At 37.0% G+C, this 27,318-nt stretch overlaps 1 protein-coding gene across 1 annotated transcript in view; it reads left to right on the top strand.

The window, feature by feature from the left end:
- The window catches only part of EXOC4 (exocyst complex component 4), a 911,913-nt gene that overhangs the window by 774,381 nt on the left and 110,214 nt on the right, over positions 1 to 27,318 (top strand). The window contains 2 exon segments of the mRNA XM_074267888.1: positions 3,853 to 3,982; positions 3,984 to 4,032. Of these exon segments, the coding sequence (XP_074123989.1) occupies positions 3,853 to 3,982; positions 3,984 to 4,032 (179 nt within the window).

Raw genomic sequence — 27,318 nt, 5'->3', positions numbered from 1 at the left:
TCCAGCTATCAATCAATTATTCTCAATGTCATGGTTCCTGTGCTCTTTCCAGGTTGTTAGGGGTGATTACGGATTCCTGTCAAATGAGATGTCTACTATATATTCAACATGAGGCATTTTGTATTTTCTCATTCTATGGCTCTCGAGGCTTAGGAGGTTAAGCAAATTTTAGCAAGCCAAATGGAACCCAGACTAAGCAATGCCATGCTAGGAGAATGCATAACAGACATGCCAAAAGCTTGAAGATTGCTGCACAAGCAGATTAAAATTTTATATAAACACACTCATCTTGATTGTCACATTCCACCTGGCATTCCCCCTACATGCATAAAAATGACCCAGGGCCTAATTTTCAAAGATATTTGCCTCCTTATTGCTGATTTTAGCTGTCAAACACAAAAAGTATTTTGTGTGCTTTATCTGGTATCAGAAGTAATCAAGGTGCTAGAAGGATTGATTAGCATAAGGGTAGGTTAAGAAATCTAGTTCTTTACAACTTGGCTGAATGACAACAAAATTGGAGATAGGAGAATCATTTCCTGGGCTCAAGGATTCCAGTGAGGGATGGGGAATTTGTTTAGCATGATCCCAGGAAGCTTATCTAAAAGTATCAAACTCTGAGAAAGCTTACTGAATACTGAGGAAAAGCTTCTTTTAGGCAAAATTGTCTATGTTGATTATCCATTTAGCTTCCAGAGAAGTCTCCAGAGTCTGAGGTGCTTTGAAATATCTGGCATGCTTTGTAAGTTTTGGTTGGTAAGGCTATTTATGAAGATCTTTTTATATATGAGGGATAGCTGCCTATGCATGGACCAACCATATAGAATATTTCCTTATATAGATATCTATATATATCTTATATCTTATATATCTATATCTATCTATCTATATATATATAGATAGATAGATATATCTATATATATATATATATCTTATATATATCTATAGATCTATATATATATATCTATATATCTTATATATATCTATAGATCTATATATATATAGATATATATATATCTATATATATATCTATATATATATAGATCTATAGATATATATAAGATATATAGATATATATATAGATAGATAGATATATCTATCTATATATATAGATAGATAGATATATCTATCTATCTATATATATATATCTTATATAGATATCTAAGGGTATTTAATTTATTTATCTTTATCTAAGGGTATTATAATTATTTGTTTGAAAGGACAATTTGCAGGGGTGGCAGGATTGGAATTGAGGGAGGAGGGTCAAAACCTATAATTATATTAGAATAGGGAATTCCTAGAGTGGAAACTCCCTCTCTGGATGCACTTGTGTTGACCACTAAGAGGTTAAATGACTAACCCAGGATCTCACAGAAAGTTTGTGTCAGCAGCAGGAGTGGAATTTTTCTGACTTTTAAAGATGACTATTCACTATTCCTTGCTGCTTCTAATAAAGAATTATACCATGTAAAATTTTTTTTTTTTTTTTGCTTTGACTTTTTTATTTATTTATTTATTTATTTTTAAATTTTATATATATATATATATATATATATATATATATATATATATATATATATATATATATATATTTTATAATATTATCCCTTGTATTCATTTTTCCAAATTACCCCCCCTCACTCTATTCCCTCCCCCCGACGACAGGCAATACCATACATTTTACATACCATGTAAAATTTAAAGACAAAATCCTAGGTAGGAATTATTGGATTATAGATATACATCTGGAAGAGACTCTAAAGACTATTGAATTCAACTCCCTAATTTTTCAAATGAGAAAAATTAGGCACAGAGAGGGTAAGTGATTTGCTTTTAGTAATACAGATCCTGAGACAGGATTTGAATTCAAGTCTTTCCACTTCCAAGTCTAATATGCTATCCTCTTGTCAACTTGCTATCTTTCTAAAAGCATTTATTATTTACTACTGCTTAACATAACCTGGAATTTCCTTATTCTGCTTTAAGGAGAGCACTTCTTTTCTTTTGCTTTAATGATTGAAAATCAATGATATGGTATAATTGAAAGAGCATTGGATATAGGATCAGAAGATGACTTTTGAGTCATTACTCAGCCATGTATCACTTATGTTTTATAAGATATCATTTAATCCTTTTAATTCTCATTTTCTTTATTGTAAAGTAAGGATAGTTCCAACTGGTTATCCCTTGGAAATCTCAAATTTACCATGTCCAAACAGATGTCGTTATTGCCATCATTTTCCGCCATGAATCCTAATCCTGTTTCACTTTTCTTTCTCTTTTTCTGTTTTCTCTACACTTCCTCAGCTTTGTAATCTCTAAATCAAAATCAACCCCTTCCCTGTCACCTCTCCTCACTATTAGTCAGTTGCTGAGTGTTATTGATTCTGTCTCTACTACATAACCCACATCCGCCCCCTTCTTGTCATTCACATGGCAGCCACCCTAGTTCAGGTCTTTAAGCATCTCTTGCTTGGGACTACTGAAGCAAACAGTCTTCTAAGTGGGCTTCCCGATTTCAATCTCTCTTCCCTTTAATCTTTCCACACAAGTGACAAAATTCTTAAGACTTTAGTTGGATTTTGTCATTCTTTTTGTTGGAGAACCTTTGGGGGTTCCCTATTGCTTCTGGGATAAACCATAGCTTGCCAAGGTTTATAATTTTTCAACTTTATTTCAATTCGTATTCTTCACACAGCCCAGTTCCAACCAAACTATCCGAAGCACCATTCCTCAAACTCAATTTTTAATCTACTTCTGTACTTTGCCCAAGGCTATACCCATCTCACTTTCCTTTTCATTTTCACCTGTTAGAATTGCCCTCTTTCTTCAAAACTCAGCTCATAAAGATCTTCACACAGGAAGCCTTTTCCTAATGTCCTTAGGAAGCTATTAATGTTCTCTTCTTCAGATTACTATATATGTACTTCCATGTGTATAGATTGTCTCCCCCCTCTTTTCATGCCTTGTAGAAAGAATATAGTTACCTTTGAGTAGGGACTATTTCCAGTTTTGTCTTTGTAACCCCAGCAGTAAGTACTTAATAAATGCTTGTAAATGTAATTGATGAGTAGCCTGAGATTTAAAAATATTACCTAGTAAAACCTGCCAAGAGTCCTAACCACAGTTTAGAGGGGAAAAGTATGAATTCCAGAGTTGAAATAACTTTGCAGGATAAAGAAATTCCTGTGCATAATTGAGATACACACACACACACTCATGAATTTGTCTTACTACTCTTACTGAATTCTGAGTGCATTATTCTGCCATTATAGTCCATTTCTGTCCCATTTGTGAGAAGGAAATGACTCATTTCTACGTGATTTTGTTTTCCAGATTAAAATGGCACTGGGGGGAGGGGGAAATCTTCTGTATTTTATATGTGTGTTTGTGTATAGGCACACACATTTATATATGTAAGTAGACACACACAGTATAGCATATATACATACATATTTACACACACAGAGTATTATAAATCTCTCAAAGCTATCTTTTTCCAATTGGGAAAATAAACTTTATTAACTAACTTATCAATTAATCAATTCTCAATCTCAGTTGAATCCATTTTTGAATAGCCTGATCCTCTTATCTCAGACTTTTGGCACAAACAGATATTTCTTATTGGGAACTATGCACTTCAAAGTATTTGAACCTAAAACAAAAGATTTTAAACAGAAACATTTAATGGAATTCTTATAAAGGAAATTAAAGGCAGTAATGATGCAGTGTAGGAGAATGATAGCAACGCCTGATGTAAGACCAGCATGTTAGATTTGAACTACACAGTATTTTCCCGTTTCTAAAATTCTCATACTATTTTGTGATGTATGTTTTCAATTTGTGTTGCAGGGCAGCCTTTGGCAAAGAATCTGAAGTTCTAATTGGGAACCTGGGTGATAAATTAATCCCGCAACAAGAGATCCTACGTGATGTCAGTGACCTGAAAGCTTTGGCCAATATGCATGAAAGCTTGGAGTGGTTTGGCAGGACGAACAAAGTCAGCTTTTTCTAATCTTTCAGCATCTCAAAGTAAGTGCCTAATATAGATTGTTTTATTTAGAGGATGACTAAAAGGCCAAAGGGGGTAATTTTATTTAGATGTGCTGATTTCAGGTAACATTGCCCTGGCCAGTGGTCTGCTCTGTTTGTTAGAAACAACTCCACTTTATAGAATTCCCAGCTTTCTTCAAACTGTGAGAAAGCCATGAAGTCTTTCTTGATTCCTTTCAAGGTATTAGGACTTTTGAAATTACTTTGAATCACTCCATCTCTCTATATATATCAATATGCATATTTATATGCATAAAGGTATATTATGCATGCATACAGAAATAATACTTCACCTAATAGGCACTTTATAAAGGTTGAATTGAAGAACAATTCTGGTTTTGTTCTCAGATTTTTTTTCTGATCTTAATAAAATAACTCAAATCCCTATTTCCTTATGTAACATTCCAAGGAAATATGTTTTAATGCACCTTTTATACTAAACCTCAGAAATATGTCTTGGAACAGGCCAAACTATAGCATCTCACAGAAATAAATTCTTATTAAGGAGTAGAAAGCTACGTTCATCCTTGCCACATCTTGCCACAGTAACTTAAAAAGAGAAGCTTGAGCAAAAGTGCTATGTTTAACTATTTGATACAATACATTGTAGTAGGTATTTAATAGAAAGTAATTCGTTGGAAAAATGGGGGTCAGGAAATCTAGAAAAGAAGAGAAATCAAGTTGGAAATGAGGATAAAAAGTAATTCTTTTGGACAAGAAATGAGGGAGTAATCAAAGAAGATTACTACAAGCTGTTTCCTTAAAGAGAAGAGAAAGAGCAAAGAGATAGGAAAAGGTTGATTCTGAGGTGAATGTTAGGATAAATTGTTAAAAGAGTGTTAGAAATAAAGTGTTTTGGTTATAACTTGCTATTTCCTAGATTTAGGTTTCATAATAAATTATCGTACTAGTAATATGATAATAATAGCTGACATTTTATAGACTTTATTCACAAAGTACTTTGTATATGTCATATCTTTCAAATTCCATAATAGCTCTGTATGGTAAATAGAAGTATCATGGTCATAGCCAGTCAGTTGATAGACTTGAGAGTCAAGCACTAACTTCTGATTCGAAAGACAACAGTCTTTTACTACCCCACATTGCCTGGTCATTTAAACTTTCCTTTGAAATTATGGTCAGCTGATTATCCACAGTTCAAGAGGTGTTCCTCCTTTCAATGAGATAGTCATAGAAGCTGAGCAGAGGAAAATAATTCCTTAGGCTGCAGTAGCTATAGATAGAGAAATTTCTCAAAATGGGATTACTTTCTGCAAGCTAGTTATATCTAGCCTTTGGGCCTGCAGCTCTCCACTTCTTCAGTGGGGAATGCCAGACAGACCAAAGAAAACGATTTAAATTTCAGTAGAAAAAAGGTGTATGATTGATGTGATTTCCAAGGTTATGAGACTCTAAAAACAACTTCTAAAGGAAATCATATAATCTTCCCTTCATGACCCTTAAGAAGAGAATACATATATCTATTTCAGGCTGTCCGAAAGTACTGCTTGAAAGCTCGATGTTTGCTAATTGAACTTCCCAAGGACTGCTTTATGATTCTATAATGTTGGAAACTATATTGCAATATAGGCAAGAGTTAAATCTGAGCACCCAAGTATAAATTTCAGAAAAGGCCTTATGGCCCTTTGTTAATTGTGAAATAAACACTTAATGTCAACCTCCTGTCATCTCTCCTGCTTTTAATGCAAGGGCTACTTGGGTGTTTTAACATCAGTAATTGTAAGAGCTCATCTCATCTGTAGACCTTCTGTCCCGAGGAGACAATTACCTAGTGTTTCCAATAATTCAGCATTCCAAATTTGATGTGTTCTGGACTAGAACTCCTCCACAAAGCAATATAGTGGATAACCTCTATAGCTAACTGCCGAGTGATTCACACATGCTATCCTAGAATCAACTATTTTCAAATGTCAAGATATGCTTTCTGAGCTAATGCTCAACTTTGTAATTGCACAATTTTGCCTGTTGTATTCATGTCACTAGTGCAGTAGACGTCCAATTCATGCCTTTAATCACCTGCGTGACTCTGACAAAGACCTATTCTACCAAACCTGTTAACACTTCTGATGTGCTCAATTCTATCTCATAACATAAGTAGTATGTTCTCAGTTGTTCATTTCAAGGTAATTATTCCACCCAGTGAGTGATTTAAGTAACTGTCATCATTCTGATATTCACTGTGGAACACCCCAAGTGAACTGTAATCACTTCTTTTATTGTCTTTGCTGTACCATAGCTTCAGTGCTCTGCTTCATCATGCTTACAGGTCCAACCCATGCTCTCTTCTCTGTCCTTTGGCATCCTAGTAGTTTATAGGCAGAAAAGAGCAATGGATGTAGACCCCCCTCCCCTCCCAAGGACCTGGCTTTGAAGACAGTCTTTTCTACTTCTTCTGTAATCTTGAGTAAATGGCTTTCATTTCCCTGAGCCTCAGAGAAGATAGGACTTGATAACTACTCTGCTTCCTCCAGCATGAAATCTATGATCCCATGATGATTATGGGTGAATCCCATATTATGCCACATTATGACCAAACTTTCAACTTACAGTAAGGGAAATTTGCCTTCCCAGGGCATCCGCCATGAGATACAAATTGACATTTGCAAGAAATCATTTTGGGTAGTCAAACCTCCCTTTAGGACTAAAAGAAGGATTCTCCCTCACCTGAAATCATTTATATAAACCTGAACCAAGCACTTTTGTAAAATGTGGACATGCCTTGAGCAAGGGATAGAATAGAGTGCCTTTTCTTAGATATTATCTGCTTTTTTTATTTTGTTTATCTTTCCTGCATGCTTATTTCAGTTCCAATCTGTCCAAATGCAAATCACCTTTATAACTTTTTGTCCTTAACAATGATCCATAATTAAACTCTTATTTCCTTTATTCTGGCTGCCCTTAATGGTTCCTTCTTGAGTTGATCATTACTATGTGAGCCATGCCAAAAGTCCACCAGTTTCTAGGCCGTATTTTGTAGTATCACTCATATTACTTCACAGAGTGAATTCTTACCCTGGTTTCCTTTATTAATATTTTCATATACATGCAATTCTGTGTATTCATGTGTATGTGTGTCTATACACTAAAAATGTGAAAAATTCTGGGGACTTGATAATCAGAAAAGTGCTCAACAGTCATGCTATTTAATAATAAATAAAACCCCAGATTTATACATTTCTTCCTTTCTGATGTAGATAAAGTTTGTCAGGAAAAGAACAGATAATTCTGCATCTTCTTTAATAATGTCTGGAAAATATACTGAACTTAATGTTTTTCATTAGGAAATGTTTCAAGAACATAAATGTGACCTAGAAATTAGATGGGAGACCACCTTCCAGTAAAATTTTGTCACATTTAAAATTTTTATATTTTATGCTATAATTTTGTTTAAAGACTTTCACTTGCTTAAAGATAATATTCATAGAAACATATTGCTGAAAGCAATCTTGAACTCAGCTAGTCCTCCTTTCTTCTTCAGACAAGATCATACTTTATTAACCATCTGTTTTAGATAATTTATTTAAATCTTATCACGAGTAGAGATCCTGTAAACTTCTTTGATATGCTGTTTTGATATTTAATCTTTCCCACCAATGAAGATTAATTTTATAATTTGCCTATGACTAATACCTTCGTGCTTCATGCTAAATCTATATTTCCTCTATTTTGTCATTTTCAGAAATGGAAAACAATTGATGGGTATTCTCTCTGTTATAACAGCATAAAATCTGAAAATTCTGTGAATCTTAGAATTTAAGTTGTAAGGGCCACGTGATCCAACCCAAACTTGAAAAAGAATCCCTTCTACACGATAACCACCAAATACTCACCCAGCCTTTATGTGAAAATCTTCAGTGAAGAGGAGTCCATCACTTCCCAAGGGAGCCCATTTCACTTGAAACCACTCTAATTATTAGGGAGTAAACTCTGTCATTGTTCTTAGTTATATCCTCTGTGGACAAGTAGAACAAGTCTATCAGTTTTCATGTCCCCTCTCCCCAGTTCCTTCAAATATTCCACATGGATCATGACCTCAAGGCCCTGCACCATCCTAGTTGATTATTTCTAGCTTATTGGTGTCTTCCAGAACTCTGGCATCCAGAACTGAGCATGGAATGAAGTCAGAAGCACAGAATGAAGTGGGGCTGTATTGTCCCTATTCATGTTCCTATTCATAGAAACTATGCTTCTCTAAATGCAACCCAAGATGGCATTAACCTTTGTGTTTGCCTTGGCACACTCCTGACTCATTGAGCTTGAAGTCGACTAAAATTCCCATGTGTCTCTCTCTCTCTCTCTCTCTCTCTCTCTCTCTCTCTCTCTCTCTCTCTCTCTGTGTGTGTATATATATATATATATATATATATATATATGGTTGTTGTTGTTTTTTGTTTGTTTTCCACAAAAACTGTTGCCTAACTACTTAACTTCCCCCATCTTGAACTTCGGAACCAACAACTGTTCATTTTATGGATCTGTCTTTCTTTCTGAAGTCCTTGCCTTCAATAACTAACACTATAAGGACATATCTATATCCCCGAGGGCCTCAGCTTCTTGTCCACAACATCATAATCCCTGTGAGTGTTTTGGGTATGTCACCAAAAGTAGATAGTATTCATTAGAACTTAAACATTTGAGGAGGTTCTTTATCAAATCTTAGACAGATGCCGTAGGAAGGCTGCAGATCTCTCCCTATTACTGTTATAAAGTCAACAAAGAATTGCCCTATTACCCAGTCTCTTAATAAAGTCACACATCTCTTTACCTGACCTTTAACTGAGTGATCTTTCATCTCTTGTGGATCCATGTGACTATTCCTTATAGGACCAATAGCTGCTCCCATCTCCTTGGAGAAGAACCTTATACCTAAATAAATATTCAGTGGTCCTTCTTCCCTTTCTTTTCTCCTCCTTCTGCATTATTTCACATACATATACATACACACACACACACACACACACACACACACACACAAACTATAAACTACCTTGGCTTGGTGCTGCTTAGATTTACTCTCAACTGAATCTGATTAAAAGTAAAATGGCTTCTTACCCTTTCTCAACCTGTTATCAGGCATAAAATCTCTCAATATCAAGAACTGAGAATGCCAGACCAGTTAGATGAAAGTGAAACTTTTTACAAAACATCACCCTAGAAATTAGAGAAAAGATCCAACTGATCTATAGTTACTCCTGATCAAGACTGTATGACTTCCTATTTTGTCTGACCTAAGATTTCGCAAAAGACTTAAGTATGAACTCTACCTTAGCATTCAGTGTGAGAGCTTTTGTTGTACTTTAGTGATTAATGAATTCTAAAGTACAAACCCACTGATGTGTTTCTACCTAGCTACACAATTGACAGTAATAATTTGCCTAGACAGGATCCCCTGAGGTATCACCTAGTTTTAGCTTTGTTTTCCCTAAATCATTAGACAAAAATTTCCCTCTCCTAATTCCATTTGATTATTACTAATTAAAGCCCCTTGTATGGTAATTCTTTTCCTGCTCGGGTATTTACAAGTTTCAAATATTTGTAGACTGTTATCAGATACTCTTTAGTCATTGCTCAGCCTAGCTGTACATATTTAGTTTCTGTAATCTTCTTTCCAAAGTTAGGCTTTCTGTGTGCCTTTAATCTTTTCCTATTCTATTCTTGTTCATTTTCTCAAGCTGATTCATTTAGCAATTTCCTCTTCTTATACCTAACCTCTTCAGGTCTGTTTTTATTATTTCTCCGTTCTTAACGCTGTTGGCCATACCTTCTAATTTAGTGTCATCTGTTAATTCCATTATCTTTCTGCTTGCTGAGAAAATCACCATTTAGCATTATGCTTTTGTTTATGAGTTTTCAGTCCATTGTCAAGCTGAATGACTTTGTCCTCATCCAAACTAATTGGAACCAATTTTACTTGTAAATTTTTATGAGTCTTTATCAAATGCTTTTCTAAAGTCCAAATATATATCTATGCTGTCTTTCTTTTCAGAGCTAATCGTATTATTTTGTGGGGGAAAGAATCACTGAGTGGTAATTTTATGAAGATTCATCCTTATTATTCTTCAGACTTAATTGAAGTTTGTTCATATATAAAATTTCAATGAAATGTATGTTGAGGAAAAATAAATGTATGGAGTCCCTGTATTCAGTGTCCTGACCATTGTGAGGACTCTTATAAAAATGTTGTTGCCACTGACAACAGAAATAATGGTTATTCTCTTGTTAGTTTCTGAGTAGAAACATCTGGGGTCCTCTATTTCCTTCTGCATGGCTGACATTATTACTGATTACCAGCTAAGCCTCAACTGGGACGTGAATGGATTTTTCTAGCTTTGAGTCTTAAATGTCTGGGTTGGGTGTTGTTGTTGTTGTTTTTTTTTTTTTTTTTTTTTTTTTGCCAGAGAAGTGTCCTGTCTATGTACACAAATGCCCCGGCCTGCATACCTTGTGCCAACCCATTCCTCCTAAAGGAACCCTCGAGTCTTTCTAAACTCCCATCTTCTCTACTTCTTGCTCTTTTCATAGTCACTTTTTTCTTTTATCTGGATGAGAGAAGTTGCCTGGTTCTTCTTCAGCCACTTCACACTTTCAACACTTTGTTGTCATTTACTTTCTGGCCCTATGGACTGTGCTGTACTGTAGGCAAATAAAAATTAAATGGCTTGCCCACCGTCACATGGCTAGGGTGTTTCTGAGGCTAAATTTGAAAAATGAGGTTTGAAGTTGCTTTTTTCCCTCATGCTTTTGTTTTTCTTCCCTCTTCAAGATATTCTTGTTGTTTTTGTTTAGTCCTTCAGTTGTGTCCAGCTTTTCGTGGCCTCGTTTTATTGGCAAAAATATTGAAGCGGTATGCCATTTCTTCTTCAGAAGATTAAATAGTGGAGTGATTTGTCAGGATCATACTGCTAGTGAGTGTCTGGGGCTGGATTTGAACTAGAGGTCTTTATAATAGGATGAGGTCTCAGCTTCCACTTGTTGTCAGAATCTGTTTAGCTGCCACATCCAAAATGGCCAAATACAAGCCCTTCAACATCATCATTCTGCACTTCTGCAGTGTGTTAATGCTGTGCAAGCCTCTAACATTTTAAAAGAATATCTCACAAATTTCCCCCAAAAAAGATGGTTTTAAAGTTTAGAGAAATATCCCAAACTAAGATTGTCTATATTAATCCAAGGTCTTTAGTATTATTTATTTATTTACTTGTTTTTGTTGTTAAGACTTGCCCAGGGTCACACAGCTAGGAAGTGTTAAGTGTCTGAGTTCAGATTTGAACTCAGGTCCTCCTGACCTCAGGCCTGATGCTCTGAGATCCATTGCGTCATTTAGCTGCCCCGGTCTTTAGGAATTTTAAAATAGAAAGAAGACTTTTAAAAAGTGTAGCTGATTATGATTGTGAAAAAGATAATTTTTTTTACAAAAAAGATGAGTAAAAAGATAAATTACCTATTCTCTTGCAGTCTTGGTGTTATTTCTATTTACAAATGATATAGATTCTAGTGGAGGTGCCAGGGATATTTATAAAGTTAATGAGTAATAGCCTCATGATGATGATGACTGAGTTTGAACCCAAAGCTGGATAAAGAGGAGGAGACTGGAAAGGGAGAAAACTTTGCACCAAAATAAGGAAAACTTTAAGGACTAGCAAGTACTGATACTAAGTGGTGCTAAAAAAGGACCATTAGTATAATTAAATTGGAGCCACCACTTAAAGAAGTTCTGCATGTACTTTGCAAACTCAGATTAGCTAATTAAAAGATATGAAAGAGTGGCTTGTATAATAATCATATTTAATAGAACTTATGTCTTGAAATTTTCCTTATAGTGTAGTAACATGTAGTGGTATCCCTAAACCTTATTTGTAGGTTGTGTGGATAAGATAGGGCAAAGGTCTAGTGCTAGAGAAGCTGTAAAGGATATGGACCAAGGGTGAAGGTAAAGCAGAGTGAGTAGAAAAGGAAACATGACTTTTCATAGGAAAAATTTCCCTAATTTTCACTTTTTGCATCTACGTGGCCAACAACAAAGCTAGAACTCAAGATCATCCAGCAGTCGATAAGTCAAAGAACCCCCAAGGATGTGCCTTTTGCTATATTTTGCCACAAAAGTTAAAGGGGTTTGTTAAATCAGGGCTTCTTAAATTTTTCCACTCACCACCTCTTTTTGCCCGAGAAATTATTATGGAAACTCAGTTATATAGGTATATAAAATAGATATAGAAATCAAACATTTACTTAATAAATCATGGTTTTGCTACCCCCATATTCAGTCATGTAACCTCATGTAGGTCATAAGCCACAGTTTAAGAAACTTTGTATTAGATATGGTCCCCCTATGTTTGCTATATGCTGGGAAAATGACATGGAAGCAAATAAAATGTCTATGTGTAGAAGAATTAAAAACAATAAATGTAAGTGACATGTTTAGAATATTGAGAAAGTCGTCAGCTCCAGCTGCAGCTAGAGAAATCTTTACTTCCAGTGCCTCTGAAACACCATGAGTCAGAATCCTTATGCAGAGATAGTACTGGTGTTGTGAGTCCAAAGATCCAGCTCTAAATCCCAACTCTGCCATTTACCAGCTTTATAAAGTTGGGAAAACAGCTTCACCCAAGCCTCAATTTCTTCATCTGTACATGGTAATAATACCAAGAATGAGAGAGAATTGATTTTCCCAATTTCACAAAATGGGGGAATTAAAGAGCTAGCATTTTGACTCCTTTTGGTTCCAACTTGGGAGTTTGGTATCTTTTGCCCCAAACCCTTTGTTAACCTCCTTATTTGTGTTCTTGTCGCACCATACTTCTGATCATCCGGCCTCATACTCATCCTCCACCTTCCCTTTTCCTCTTCCCTTGTACCCTGACAGTTGCTAATTCTTGTTGATTGGACATCCACAATATCTGTCACTTTTACCCTTCTCCACTCATATGGCTGCCACACTAGTTGGGACCCTCATCACTTCTCATGTGGACGAGGGAAACAGCTTCCCAAACCATTCTTCTTATAGCTATCAAATTGATATTCCTACCGCACATTTGACAAACTTTATTAAGCACCCAACATGTTCCTGGCACCATGTTGGTGCTAGGGCTACTGAGAGGAGATAAAGCCATTCCCTACTTCAGGATGCTTACAAGTTCAGCCATATCAGCCCCTTCAGGAATCTCCAGCGGCTTCCTCTTCTCTAAGACACCAATTCCTCCTTTTGGTTTTCAAAGTCCTTTGTAATCTGGCTCCAGCTTGCCTTTCTGGGACTTTTTTTTCCTATGCTCCACTTTCCAACCAACTATTCTCTGTAAGTGATTACCTTTGGGTAGGTACTCCCTGCTCCGTAGCCTCATGGGTCTCAGGTTCTTTAACATTCCACTCAGAAAGCTCATCCTTCCTTTTCTCCTTCTTACCTCTGGATATTACTTTATATTGATTTTATATTTTTCTAAAATATGATGTTTTTCCCCACTCCACCCCCTAAAGAATGTAAGCTTCTTGAGGACAAAGACTGCTTTGTTTTGTCTTCTCTCGGGCCTAATAATTTTCTTGGTACCTAGTAGCTGCTAAATAGTGGTTACTAAGCTTGCCTCTTTTCTTAATACAGTTCTGTTGTTAAAGTTCCTATCAGTATAATCTTTCATTATCATCATTACTGTTCATATACTCTGGGCAAAAATGCATTACTCTTACGCTCTGGTTTAGAAGAGGGTGCTGCCTTTGTTCTTCAGAATCAATGCCATCTTTTTATTATGCACCATTTTCCTAATAATCTCACCTTTACTTTAGGAAAATATCATGGTAGGATTTTTGTTTATAGTTTGAAGTTGGTTGTTACAGCATGGAACTTAAAAGACTGTTCTGAATGCACTTGTTGGGAAGCTTAACTAATTATCAGTGGATAAAAATCGTGTCCAACCATTCTGCCAGTAATGAGTGAGAAGGCTCACCCAGAGGGTATGTGCACTTATTGTCCCCATAGGGAATTATGAAGATGATAATAATTCTTAACATTTATGGAGAGCTTTCTACTCACAAGCACCTTTACAATCATTAATTCTTAATCTCTTCACTCCCCTCAAACCCTGAGAAACTGGTCATCTTATCCTCTCCATCGTACAATTAAGAATTGATTGTTTAAAACAGAGCTTCAGGGATTTTCTCAAGGTCCCAAAGTGAGGTAATGGCAGTCAGGCTCCTCCTGCCTGACCTCCTCTGAGACCTGAGGCCTCTGGGCAGTTGGAGAGGAAAAGACAGAGGAGGAAACAATCCATCACATTGGGGCTATGGGATTTTATATTCACTGGAGTGGCCCAGTTTCCCCGCATGTAACACTGAGCTAATAGTGTTACCTCACCAAGACAGAGCAATGAGATAGATGAAATGCCTCGAGACCATAGCAAGGCAGGAGCTGATGGAATCATAGAAGAGTGGAGATGGAAGATCTTAAGTCTGTCTCATCTCATTTAGCATATTAGGACTCTAAAATCCAAAGGGGAAAAAAAAGGCTTGTCTTTAGCTATGGAGCTGGTGAGTAGAGCTCTGGGCTTAGAACATGGGTAGGATAGGCCTCCTAATTCTCAGCCTAGGGCCCTTTCCACTGTGCTGTTTGGCTTGTCTTACCTAATTTGAATATTTGAATCTTAAATATCATGTTCCAAAAGGGATCTGTTTGGGGACAATAATTCAGGACTCATACTTTCAGGAAAAAAAAGTCTTTTTTGTTTTTATATCCTTCTCTATAGCAATTCACACAATTAAAATGAAAAGGAAGTATCTGTGAATAAGGTGCAGGTCTTAGCTTATATTAGGTCCAGGCTCCCAGGCACAGTGTTGCTTATTAATAACAGCTAATACTGTGTACTAGCATCTTGACTCTCTAGTAGTCAGTGAAACCTTGGTGGATTTGAACTGGAGTTCTTAACTAGCAGCTTAATCCAGTTTTTATTAAAAGAAGAATAACCGGAGGGGGGGAAGGGGGAGAAAAAAAAAAAAGACAAGCCTGATGAAAACCTAAATGCCTTTGTGGAAACAAAGAATATCTGCCTGGCTTCTGGGAGGAAGTAGAAAATACTGTGAATGTCACAAATCTGTTACATGCTAGAATATGGAAAACCCCTCTGGTCAATTTCATCTAAAGGAGGTACAATATGGAGGTGACTTTTTGGTGAGCCTGTCAAAGGCTCTTTGCTGCAGATAAAAATTCAATAACCTTTCAGTGTGGATGTGCCACAATTATCACTCATTTAAAAACAGTTTCTCTAATAGAGTGTTTTATCATGCTGGACAGTCTCTGCATTGTTCATTATTTAGTGTTTGCTAAGCTGATGGCACTTCCACAGTGGTTCCCTTATCTCTACTTCTTCAGAATTGGATTTTATATTTCCGAACCAGTCAGATATGACAAGTCATTTTCTTCCCTCTTGTCTTTTATGGGAACGCAAACTTCTTTTTTTTTTTTTTTTAACCCTCCTTTCTTCCTACCCCCCCCTTTTTTAAACAATCGTCACTTAAGGATTAAAGTTATTGGAAATGTCCACATTAACCAGAGTCAGACTACAAAATGGGGAGCGAGGATTATGTTTGAAATGGAATTGGAGTTTTCCCTCTCCTTTTTTGTTCCTTTCTTTTGTAATGTGTGTATAAGTCTACATCTTTAGAAACCCATCCTTCTAAAACACAGGGAGGGTGCCAGAATAAGGTATAATGTAGCATGATGTAGCTAGAAGACAAGGCAAGGCATTATCAGAATGATTATATTAGAGAACCTCAATCAAGGTTGTGATAAGCTGTGTAAGTGAACCTGTCCGCAAATAAAGACTATTTATGGGAAAAACTTATGGAAAGGAAAAGAAGATAAGGTCATTAACCTGCCACTTGGGAGATGGATGCCAGTTCAAACACCTTCTTTTCCCCTCAGAATTTAGTAACTTTTAGTTTATTATTAACAGTTCTAACTACTAGGAAATTTAAAAAGGCCTGGGATTGATGAGATAAAACTCTTGTAAGGTAGCAGAGTACTGGACCTTAGTTCAAATCTTCCCTCAGGTACTTTCTAATCTGTGCTCCTAGGTGAGCGCTGTGACTTCTCACTTACAGGGCAATATGGGTAGGAAGTTCCAGTAAAGGAGATTGAGAAGGGGTAGTTATATAGATAGGAGTAGAAAGAACCAGAAGAGAATTGTGTGTCTCTCTCTAGGACTTGGCACAGATAACTTTATAGGCCTCAGTTTCCCGAGTTGTATTAAATGACTTACTAGACATTTTCCAAATCTAAAATTCTGCAGATTTATGAGACTATTTTTAGTCAAGGCTTATTAAAATTGGATTTGGTCTCAAAGAGAGGCCAGGAGTTTTCTGACTCAGTAACAAAACCCCCCAAATTTCCTCATTCGATATCTTCATTGAGTCTTTCAGATGAGTTTAAAACATCTGATAGTTATAATTCTGTGGGAAATTCTGTAATGTCAAATATTGACAGTTTTCAAGAAATGACTTCTAAAGTGGAGAAATATTGTAGTCCTGAGGGAAATATATGAAAGATCTTTTAGAGTTTTTCAAAACAGAAATAAAAATTTTAGGATATCCATTGTAAGCGTTGCAACAGAAACAACATTAAACTCAATCTTTCATCCAGGTCACTTAATTGGGAAAATAAAAAGAATAGGGAAATTATATAAATAAATTAGTTGTATTTTAACTTTTTACAATTGCCTTCTAACTCCTGATTGACTATAATATAGATGTAGAGCTGGCTGAAAGAGATCTTAGATGAGGAACCTGAGGTTTATTCTCTTGCCAAACTTTATTTTACACCTACCATCCATTTTCTCTGTTCCTATTCTCAAGATGCTGAGCCAAGTCAAAGAAAGTCCCCCAACTGCCTGAATTCATGGTATCCAACTTTAACTTAGCCCTCACACCCTCTAGGCATTGGTTCTATTCCTCCATAATTGTTTTTCTGTCTCACTCCCCACAAAACTTATTCCAAACCTTCCCTTTTCTCTTGAAGCTCCTCTCCACCCTCAGTCTCCTCAACTAAGGATCTTCTTTCTTACTTGACTTGAAAGAAAATGTTAACACCATTCTGCTTCCATTTATCCAATTCTCTTTATTAGAAAACTCTTTGGTAACATATTGCTCTCTCTTCCTTTACCTTTGACAAAGAGGGGGTTCTGCTTGCCACGCCCAAGCCCTCTCTTCATATACACTTGATTCCACCTCCTCCCTCTTCCCCAACAGATCACATCCAAAATCCTCTCCCAATTCCCCCAATCTTGATTCTCTGATTTCTCATTACCAGCTGGCTCCTTCCTTTCTGCCTTCTAACAAATGCCATCCCTCCCCATCCTTAAAAAACAAAAACAAAAAAAAACACTTCACTAAATCCTAATATCTCCATAAGCATTTGTCCTATTTCTCTTTCCTGTGTATCTCACCTCCTTTTCTCAGCTAAAATCCTTGAAAAAGTTGTCTGCCCTCACTGCTCTACTCACCGAGTCCTCAACTGATTGCTTCTGTGGCTTCTGAAGCCATCACTCAATCACAACTGTTTTCTCCAAAGTTAGGAATGATCTCTTAATTGCCAAATCTCTTTATTCACCCAGATACTTCCCTTAGTTCAGTCTACTAAATTACTGCAGCAGCCTCCTATTTGGTCTCTTTGCCTCAATTCTCTCTTCCCTCCAGTCCATTCCATACACTACTGCCAAAAGGAATTTTCCTTAAATGCAGATCTATCTATTCAATCAGCTCCACTGACTTCCCATGACTAGAATAAAAAAGAAATTCCTTGTTTAGCCTTTAAATTCAGCACCCAGCCTTAACCTCTCTTTCCAGCCTCATCGAACATTACTTTTTTTTTTTTTTTTTTTTTTTTTGGCAAGGCAATTGGGATTAAGTGCCTTGGCCAGGGTCACTCAACAATTAGAACATGTTAAAGGTCTGAGACCAGGCTTGAATCCAGGACCGCCCAACCCCAGGACTGGTGCTCTATTCACGGTGCCATCTAGCTCCCTAGTCATTGAATATTTCTCTTCCTCTCTCACTGTGTAAATAAAGAGAGTGGTTGTGAAGGTCAAAGGGATATGTGGTATAAGGGAAAGGCACAATGCCCAGATTATGAATTAAAGAAACTTGCAGGCCTTAATAAATGTTAGTTATTATCATCAGTATTAATTTAATTCATACATACATATATGTGTAGCTGCATGTGTATACGCTTTGTGGTTGAGAGGTTCGTTCAAGAAAGACAAATATATTTTTTCTCTTGGTTCTCATCTTTTGGAGGAGGGTGTTTGGTTATGATTTCTCTTTTGAGCATAGCAGAAACTAACCGATCCCCACTCTAGAGAAAAGCAAATTTCCCCAGTCTTAGGTTGCCCAACTCTCTAGAGTCCAGTGATCTCTGAAGGAAAGATTGTCTTTGAGCTACCCTCTTATTTGTATTAGAGTTACCACAGCTCTAATTAACGCATTCACTCAAGCCAACAGCACATGAGATTTTAATGGGAAGTGAGGAGATATATTATGGAGACACCCCCACAAAGGAGCTTTGCATACACTACAAGAACTGCCTCATTTCAGGAAGAGGAACACAGTTCACTATCAGACAGATGGTTTCCAACAGCAACACAGAGTTTCTCCTACCACCTCTTAGCCCCAGAGACAAGGAGGGAGAGGTTGAACTCATCAACACCCTGCCAAGACCAGCTCTCCTTTCATATGATCAGAGCTACGTACCTTGAGGTAGAAATTGTTGTATTCCTCTACTTCTTTTCTGCTTCCTAGCACCACTATCTTATTCATTCATCACTGAATAAATTTTCCTTTTGACTTGTTCACTTGAGCAACCACTGCTTACTTCTACGATATTCAACTAATAATACCCATATCTGTCTCTCATTGTTTTTTTTCTTGAACTCTACTGATTCAAGATGGTGAGGCCATTCTGTGACAAAGAGGTCATTCATTCTATGTATTTTATTTGAAACTAGAGAGGAAGTCCTGTAAGGGCCCTTTAAATGGGCGGACACAGTGCATCGGGAGATTGAGGCCCAGAAGTAATTTCTGTGGATATTAGGACTGCCCTTGGGCGGGATCCTGGCCATATTGAGATAGTTTCGTAATGGGTGACTCTCTCGCTGATTGGCTGTGTGTGTGACCTCACAGGCCCTATGTAAGCCCACTGCAGGCAGCAACCGCCCTCTTTAACCTCGTGCTGTTCACCCTGGCTCCCTAGCCTGGGTGGCCAAGCCAAGATGGGTAGCCAAAAGAGGTAAGGGTTTTGGTAGTGAACACATGGGTCTTCTGACCAGGTGTTCACCAGGGAACCAACAAGTCAGGGCATCAGTTAGGGCATTATGTGAGTAGGTATAATAAAGGCTTTTAAGATTACATGTGGCTGTTCTTGAGTGCGCTACCGGTTACTAAGCTATAGATTCAAGAGATTGTGGCCAGAGACCTTAGAAGGCCTCAGAGGAGGCGAGCCGGGTAGAGCTCACACTGCAAAGGACAGTGGTCAAAGGTACTCTGGTGGGTCTAGGACAGACTAGTAATTGTAACTGCCAGGAGAGCACGTTACAAAGTCCCTATTTTTTATATCCATCCAATGTCAGTGGTTACCTTTGAATGTAGACAGAGACTAACTGGAACATTTTCTGAGACTCATGGTAAGAGAAATTTAAAGTTTAAAGTTCTTGTATCTTAGAAATCCTCTTCTTCCTACATACACTAAAATGTGTCAGGAGACACAAAAAATTAAGCTGCTTGCTGCACTGCATTCTGGAAAGAAATGGGATTTAAATTACTGGTAATATTTGATATAGCCAGTTATTTATAACTGAAGCCCAGTGTAGTTCTGGTCTCTGAATCTGTTAAATCATCAGGGAAATAGGTCCAAACTAAGGTGAACTTATGGAACTAGCCAAGTCAAGACAGGAAGCATTTATTAATCATCTCCTATGTGCCTGCACTGTTATAATTGCTGGGAATAGAAAGGCAAAAATTTCCCTTAAAGTTTTGAAAAAAACACTATGAGCAATCAATTCAAGAAGATGTATTACAAGTCACCCACCTCCCCCCATGAAGAAAAAAAAAACCAGCTTTGACTTTAGGAAAAGATGGTTTCAGTGAAAATTTTCAGTTCATTTTATATCATGGGATTAAGCACAAAGACCCTTTCAAATAGGCCCTCAAAACATACTAAAAGGAAGTCATCACTTTTAGTAGTATATCAGTTATTCCCACACTACTGACAAAACCTAATGAATCCTTTGCAAAGACCTCCAAGATAGAGTTGTTCTCTGCATGGTCACAAACGTTCCTACATATTCTAATATCTTCTCCCATGATTTGTAAAGCTTGCATACAAATAATGGTATTCATCCTCTCTTGGGCAATGACAGGTTTTACATTCTTGGAATTAAAAGAAGACTACAATAATGAAAGGGAAAAAAATTAAAATGCTTTAAGAAAGGCAGCTTTTTGATAATGACTTTGGAGAGGTTAGTTTAAATTGAATGATGTCAAAAGCCAGACAAACTACAGGTACTTCAGAAGAGCATGATAGAAAATTAGCCTTAATCAAGGCCTGAGCTGACCCCAACTCAAAAGACTCTCAAATAGACAAGTTGGTCCGTAAGGATCCCAGTTGGCTCAAAACTCTAGAAGTAATAATCTAGAGGTATCCTGTGGCTTGCTGTTTTCCAGAAAGTTCTGGCTTCATTTATACTATAAAAGAATTACTGTGTTAAATATAGCATAATGTTTTGAATGCTATCATTTCTAATGCAGGATTCAACCATATAAAACAAAAAAGTTTCATTTTATTTCATATGCATTATTAGAAAAGGAAATTGTTATATCTGCTACTCATGGACCCAGAACTTAAACACATTTTTTCTGTCCATTACCCCTGTGCTACCACTTGTTCCCGTCCCTGATTATAGAGAAAGTATCTTTCTATGAGAAACTCAGAAGCCATTGCAGATATGTCAGTAATCTTTATTACATGAACATTCTAGGGCAGAAAGGAGGAAGGAAGTGAATTATCTTCATTTCAGAAGGAAACTAAATGTCTGAATTATGTCAGTGATGAAGTCACCTAGATTTTTCCTGGGACTCCTGTTTCAAGGCTACATTTACTAGACAATGCTGCCTCCAGATGGTCAAGTTAAGAGACCACCGGGGGCAGCGTTATTCTAGTGAGCACATAAGCCATTGCTTGGGTCTAAAACTCTTAAAAGAGGATTTCCAGGACCCGCTTAGAGCTTGCTTTTTCTTTTAGAGGTCAGATAACGTTATTTGAACCAAGTGATGGAGAGTAGAGCAGATTAAGGTGATAAAAGTTAAGGTAGGAGAACAGCAACAGAAAATGTTTATGGAGGGGCAGGGAATGTGTAGGAAGGCCATAAGGCCTACAGAAAGTGGGAAGAATGATCAGTTTGAAGGCAGAGGACTTGAATCTCTACTCCGTTTGTTAGCTCTCTGTGATCTTGGACAAGTCACTTCCTTGCCTTGCCTTTGGAAAATAAAGGAGTCAGATAGACTTCTAAATGATTTCTAAACCTATGATTCTGTATTCTTGTGAAAACTGAGCAGAAAGCATGGGAAAAATGAATCCTTTATTACCTGACCATAGGAAGTTTTAAAATAAATACAAACTTTATTGATGTTTTTTTTTAATTGATGTTTTTTCTTAATTCCCCTAACCCTCTTCCTTATAACAAAGTACAATTCAGCAAAACAAATACCTTTTCCTTGTCTGATAATGCATGCCTCATTCCACATGAAGTCTTTTATAGAAAAGCTTGAGTACCACCTAGGAAGCAGCAGTCTCAGGTCCCATACTAATCTCATCATGTCATTTGGAGGATGTCACAAATTTCTCTGATTTCCCATTTCTTCTTCTAGAAATAACAAAACCTGTAAATTTCTTTCTTCCATGAACATTATCAAAAGTTGCCTTTCTTAAAGCATTTTGAAATTTTTTTCCCTTTCATTATTGTAGTCTTCTTTTAATTCCAAGACTATAAGACCTGTCATTGCCCAAGAGAGGATGAATACCATTATTTTGCAAGCTTTACAAATCATGATAAAAGATATTAGAATATATAGGAGTAGTTTTGTAATAGGTTGTGACCATGCAGAGAAAAACTCTATCTTGGAGGTTTTTGCAAAGGATTCACTGGGTTGTGTCAGTAGTGTGGGAATAACTGGTATACTGCTAAAAAGTAATGCCTTCCTTTTAGTATGCTTTGAGGTCCTATTTGAAAGGGTTTTGTGCTTAACCCCATGATATAAAATGAACTGAAAATTTTCACTGAAACCATCTTTTTCCTAAAGTCAAAGTTGTTCTGTTTTGTTTTGTTTTTTCTTCATGGGGGGACGTGGTGGTTAGGGGTTGACTTGTAATACATCTTGTTGAATTGATTGCTCATAGTGTTTTTTTTTTGTTAAACTTTTTTTTTTATTAATAACTATATTTAAAAGTCAGAATAATTAAAGACTGTTAAATGTCTAAGTGACCCTGAACAGCCCTGAGAAGGTGCTTGGAATACTGGTACTTCATTAATGCAATAAATGGTGTGATTAAAAAAAAAAAAACACGACCCAAACTATAAATCTACACTTAATGTGAAACATCTACCATTAACTTCAAGTACTAAATTTTGAGCATGCATAGTCTCCAATGAATTCCTATTGGCAAGACATAACTTAGTGTAAATGGGAGCTTTCTTTTTTAAGAGCCTAAAGAGCACAATCCATCCTAGTCTGTAGCTTAAGAAGTCAGGATTCTTAAATGTTAATGGGATATTTTCTATACTCACTGCTTAGTGAGTAGATCGTTCAGTGATCCCCTTTGTATATCAATCCTTTGGTAAGGATCATTTACTCAGGTCTTACATGGAACACAAAAGACTTCATCAAGAAATAACTTTCATTCTTCTCCATCTGCATTCCTATTCGAAACACAGAAAGAGGTCGAGAAGCACATTCCCTAAAATAGGCTCTACCCCTTATCCAAACATAATCATTACAATTCAGTGCTTTGGCTAGACAAGGGAATGGAGTTTATAGGCAATTATCTTGGATTTGTATTATTGTGTTGGTTACCCATCTTGCATTTCACTTGGCTTTCTACTTCCCCCACATGCATGGAAGGTCATTTAAGTTAACAAGCCTGACATCATTATAAGACAGTGCACAAGGGCCACTTAGGATCTCCCCATCCCCATTCTGTGTTCCATTTGTAACGTAAATCTGGTCACTTGGTAGGAATCACAGCTAAGGTGAATGCATGTCACTGGCAGATGTTTTATATATAGGGGATTCATGTTTTCTATACCCCTAGGGACTGGCCTAGGTGACCTCAGATGCTTAGTCTCAAATTCTTGGGTTCCTTTTCTAACTGCTTAGCAAGTGGTGTTCATGGTGGTATTCTTAACGGATTGCAGCCAGGTGGAAATAGTGAAGAATGGCATATCATAATTTTCAGGACTTAAAATCATACTGTCACTTTTTAGCAAAACTACTTGTTAAATTTGTGTCTGTGAATAAGTCATCCTATCTTCTCATTTCTCTGATTGAAACCTTTCCATCTTCTTTGTTCTCTCCTTTCAAATACTCATTAATCAATTTTAATATAATAATAGCACAGGTCTCTAGGGCATTCTCAGCAGGAGAGATTAAGAGAGGGGAAGTGGGAGGGCAGACATTGAGGCAGCTATGACCTCTAGTTCAGTCCGTCTCTAAACATTGATTAAGTTAGCTGCTATTATATGCCAGGCACTGTGCTAAGTGCTGGGGATACAAAAAGAGGGAAGAGACAAGCCTGGACTTCACACAATCTGATGGCAACAAGCCAAACATACAAGTGACCACTTGCGGCCTCCTAATTGGTCTCCCAATTCATCTTCCATGAACCTCTCACGTTGATATTCCCGAAGCACAGGTCTGCTTCTCTGTCTGGTATCTAAGGCCCTTCATGATCTTTCTGGACTGACTTTGCTTTAGTCTTTTTTGAGTATGCTCCTTTTAGACAAACTGGACTAATTGCTGTTCCCCATGCAAGATATTCCCATCCCTAGCATTCTCACTCCTGAACATGACCTTCATGTTTGGAATGTCCTTCCTCCTCTTAGAATCCCTTGTCTCCAAGGCTCAGCTCAAGTATTCCACCTTCTCATGTCCTTTCCTTGATTGCTCCAGATATTAGGATTTTATGCACCCTTTTTCTTCATACCTCATTTGGATATATTTTATATTTACTTTTTTATATATGTACTGTTTCCTTCCCATTAGAATGTAAGCTTCTTGAAAGCAGGACTGTGTCCATTTTTTGGTCTTGCATTCTTAGCACCAAGAATAGTACCTGGAACATATTATCTACTTACTCAATGGCTTTTGAATTATGGTAGCTTCTTTGATTTCGTAACCATTTTATCCTTGTCAGTTCTGGCATTTCTTAGGAGAGGTATAGTTCTCTCACCCCGCCCTCCCTTCAAAACTATTTCAGACTGAGGGTGACTGAAAATTACTGAACCAGACAGATATTATTCTCATGCTCAGTGACTTCCTGAGCAAGATAGGCAACCACGACTGGAGAGGTACTGTTAAGGTGTTTCAGTCTTCTCTCTAGCTTTACATCTTATGTGTCTTTTATATGCTCTCGCTTTACTTAGTACTGTGAAACTCTTTTAAAAAATGATCTCTAATGATAAAAACAAGCTGCTTCATGGGAAACACTGTGAAAGGAAAACAAAAGTTCTTTAGAATCACTTTACAAAATAAACACTTAATTCAGTATTAAGCACCAATATATAGACAGCATGTTCCAACAGAATTGTACCTAGGCTGTTCTCCATTGGTAAGAGAAAACCTAGCCTATTTAAGTACAGTTAAATACACACATATATACACACATGTATGTGGATATCCATATTTTTATATATATATATATATATATATATATATACATATACATATCTAACATTAAAAACTTGACAAACAAAAATTTGAGTATGCGCAAAAGAGTTAGGGGGCATAAGTGGCATATGTAAATAAGTTCTTCCCCCTTCCCCATACCCCACTGCCCAGTTGTGTCTAGACTGTAGATTCCAAGCCAGAGAACATATCTCAATTATCTTTATGCTCTTTAGTGCCTAGCAAAAAGGGCCTCTCACAAAGTAAGTATTTAGAAATGAATGCGTAATGAAAAAGTCAGAGGACTTTGTATACAGCCTCCTACAGGTGCTCAGGAAATATGTTCTGAATAAATTATTACCGAACTACTTATCAATAAATTATTTTATATCGTAACAAAAAACAGTGGTCAGAGTCTCAAATTGTGATGACTAGGTGTCCACTTTAGATGTGCCTGTAATAAGAAGACCATTTTGTGAGTGAGCGTTGCCAAGAATTGAAAGTATCTCTCACCTGACAACAGCAATCTGGCTGAGGCAAATCTTCCATTAGGGGAAAAAACCCAACTAAAGTCAAAGTCTCTAATACGTGGTTTGCAGAAACACTAGTAATGGAGGAACTTATTTACAAATGCCACTTATGCCCCCTAACTCTTTTGCGCATACTCAAATTTTTGTTTGTCAAGTTTTTAATGTTAGATATGTATATGTATATATATATATATATATATACAACACAAATACAGATATACAATATACAAATGTATAACTGCAATGCACAATAACCTTTAATATTTGGATAAAGCAAGTACAAAGTGGTTTCAAGCTTAGAGAAGGGATAATAATAAGTTTCCATTGGGAGTAGCAGAGAAGTCTGTCTGGAGGAGGAGACATTTGAGCAGGGTCTTAAAACTCTAAAATGGAACCAATGAGAAATAACATATGGAGCAAAGTTACAAAATAAAGAGGGAGCTTCTAACTACAAAATGATGAATTTGTCTTTTTGATCTGGTCTCTTAAGTTTACTTCCCTGATAGGATTTTACAAAAATTCTGCTCTCTGAAAATTATGCCCATAGAATTATCACACTCAGCTGAAATATTTTGTATTTGATTAGTAACTCTCTAGTAACTCTCCTTTTACCTTGCACAGAGCTCTCCATTTACCTGACTAGTTCAGAAATACACTCTTTCTGGCCAAACTGGCTTTGGCCAATGTAGAGGTCCGCTTGCTCTGAGTGTCACTATAGCGGCGGTGGTGAGTTGACTGTTCCTTGGCCCTCACAAAATGGCAGCAATACAGTCTTGAGTAGTATTTAAAGGGTTTCTTCATTCTTGTATTCTATATGAAATCTTATCTACAAAGTTTACCATAAAAACAAATCTGCGATGGTCCGGGCTAGCTCCTGAAGGGCTCAGAATCAGTCCTTGTCAGGATAAACAAAAGTCCTGGCCCCACGTTGGGCGCCAATGTGTAAAGTTCTGTTGTCTCCAGATGCTGCCGAGCTCTCTCTGGGAGGAGATCTGCTGTCCCAACTCTGACCTAGAGTAGACTCCTCTTCCTCCAGAGAGCCGCCCCAGGTCTGGCCCAGACAAGACTCTCCTCGCTCAACAGTGTCTTCTTTTATCCTCCCAGAGAATGGGCGGGGGATAACGCAAGGGCTTCTGGGAAAAAATACTTCAACCAATGAACTTGCTCCTCCTAAGCATGCAAGCTCCTCCCCAGGAGTCCACAGGGGTTAAACTCCCCTAAAGGCTGGAACTAGAGAATTGTTAAGTACCGACCTAACAACTAGTAAGAACCCATCATCTCATTATCTCATTAGCACTTAGTAAGAACCTAGCACAAACCCACTAAAATATAAACAAAATTGGTTTGGGCCACATGTCCATATTCTTTGGAGCTTTCAGGAAACTTGAACCAAGCCATTTATGCTTCATAGGCACAGTTTATATCATTTCAAATACTCAATAAAAATGCAGTCTCATTCTACAGATGGGTGTCATTTAATTAAAATATGTATTTAAAATGCAAGGGCTACATTAATTCAACACTGGCTTAGATTTTAATTGCACTCAAGTCAGGAAATTCTGAGTTAATGCTCCCTTGGCATCTTTATGTAGCCTTTTTGCACAGATGTATTGTGATCAGAAGAGGCTTTCAATATGCTTTCACATGCTGTAAATGTAGTAATGACTTCAAGAGACTAGGGTGGTAGGCAGTATAATAATAGAAAGAGGAATGTTTCTGAATCAAGGAGACTGCTCTCGTGGCTTTTCTTCATGATCCTGCCACTAGTTTACCATTTGGCATCTGGCTAACGATGCTCATGTAC

This window comes from Sminthopsis crassicaudata, chromosome 5, assembly GCF_048593235.1.
Source record: "Sminthopsis crassicaudata isolate SCR6 chromosome 5, ASM4859323v1, whole genome shotgun sequence".
NCBI lineage: Eukaryota > Metazoa > Chordata > Mammalia > Dasyuromorphia > Dasyuridae > Sminthopsis > Sminthopsis crassicaudata.
The sequence above is the reverse complement of the archived record's forward strand: the minus strand, read 5'-3'. Positions and strand labels throughout refer to the sequence as shown.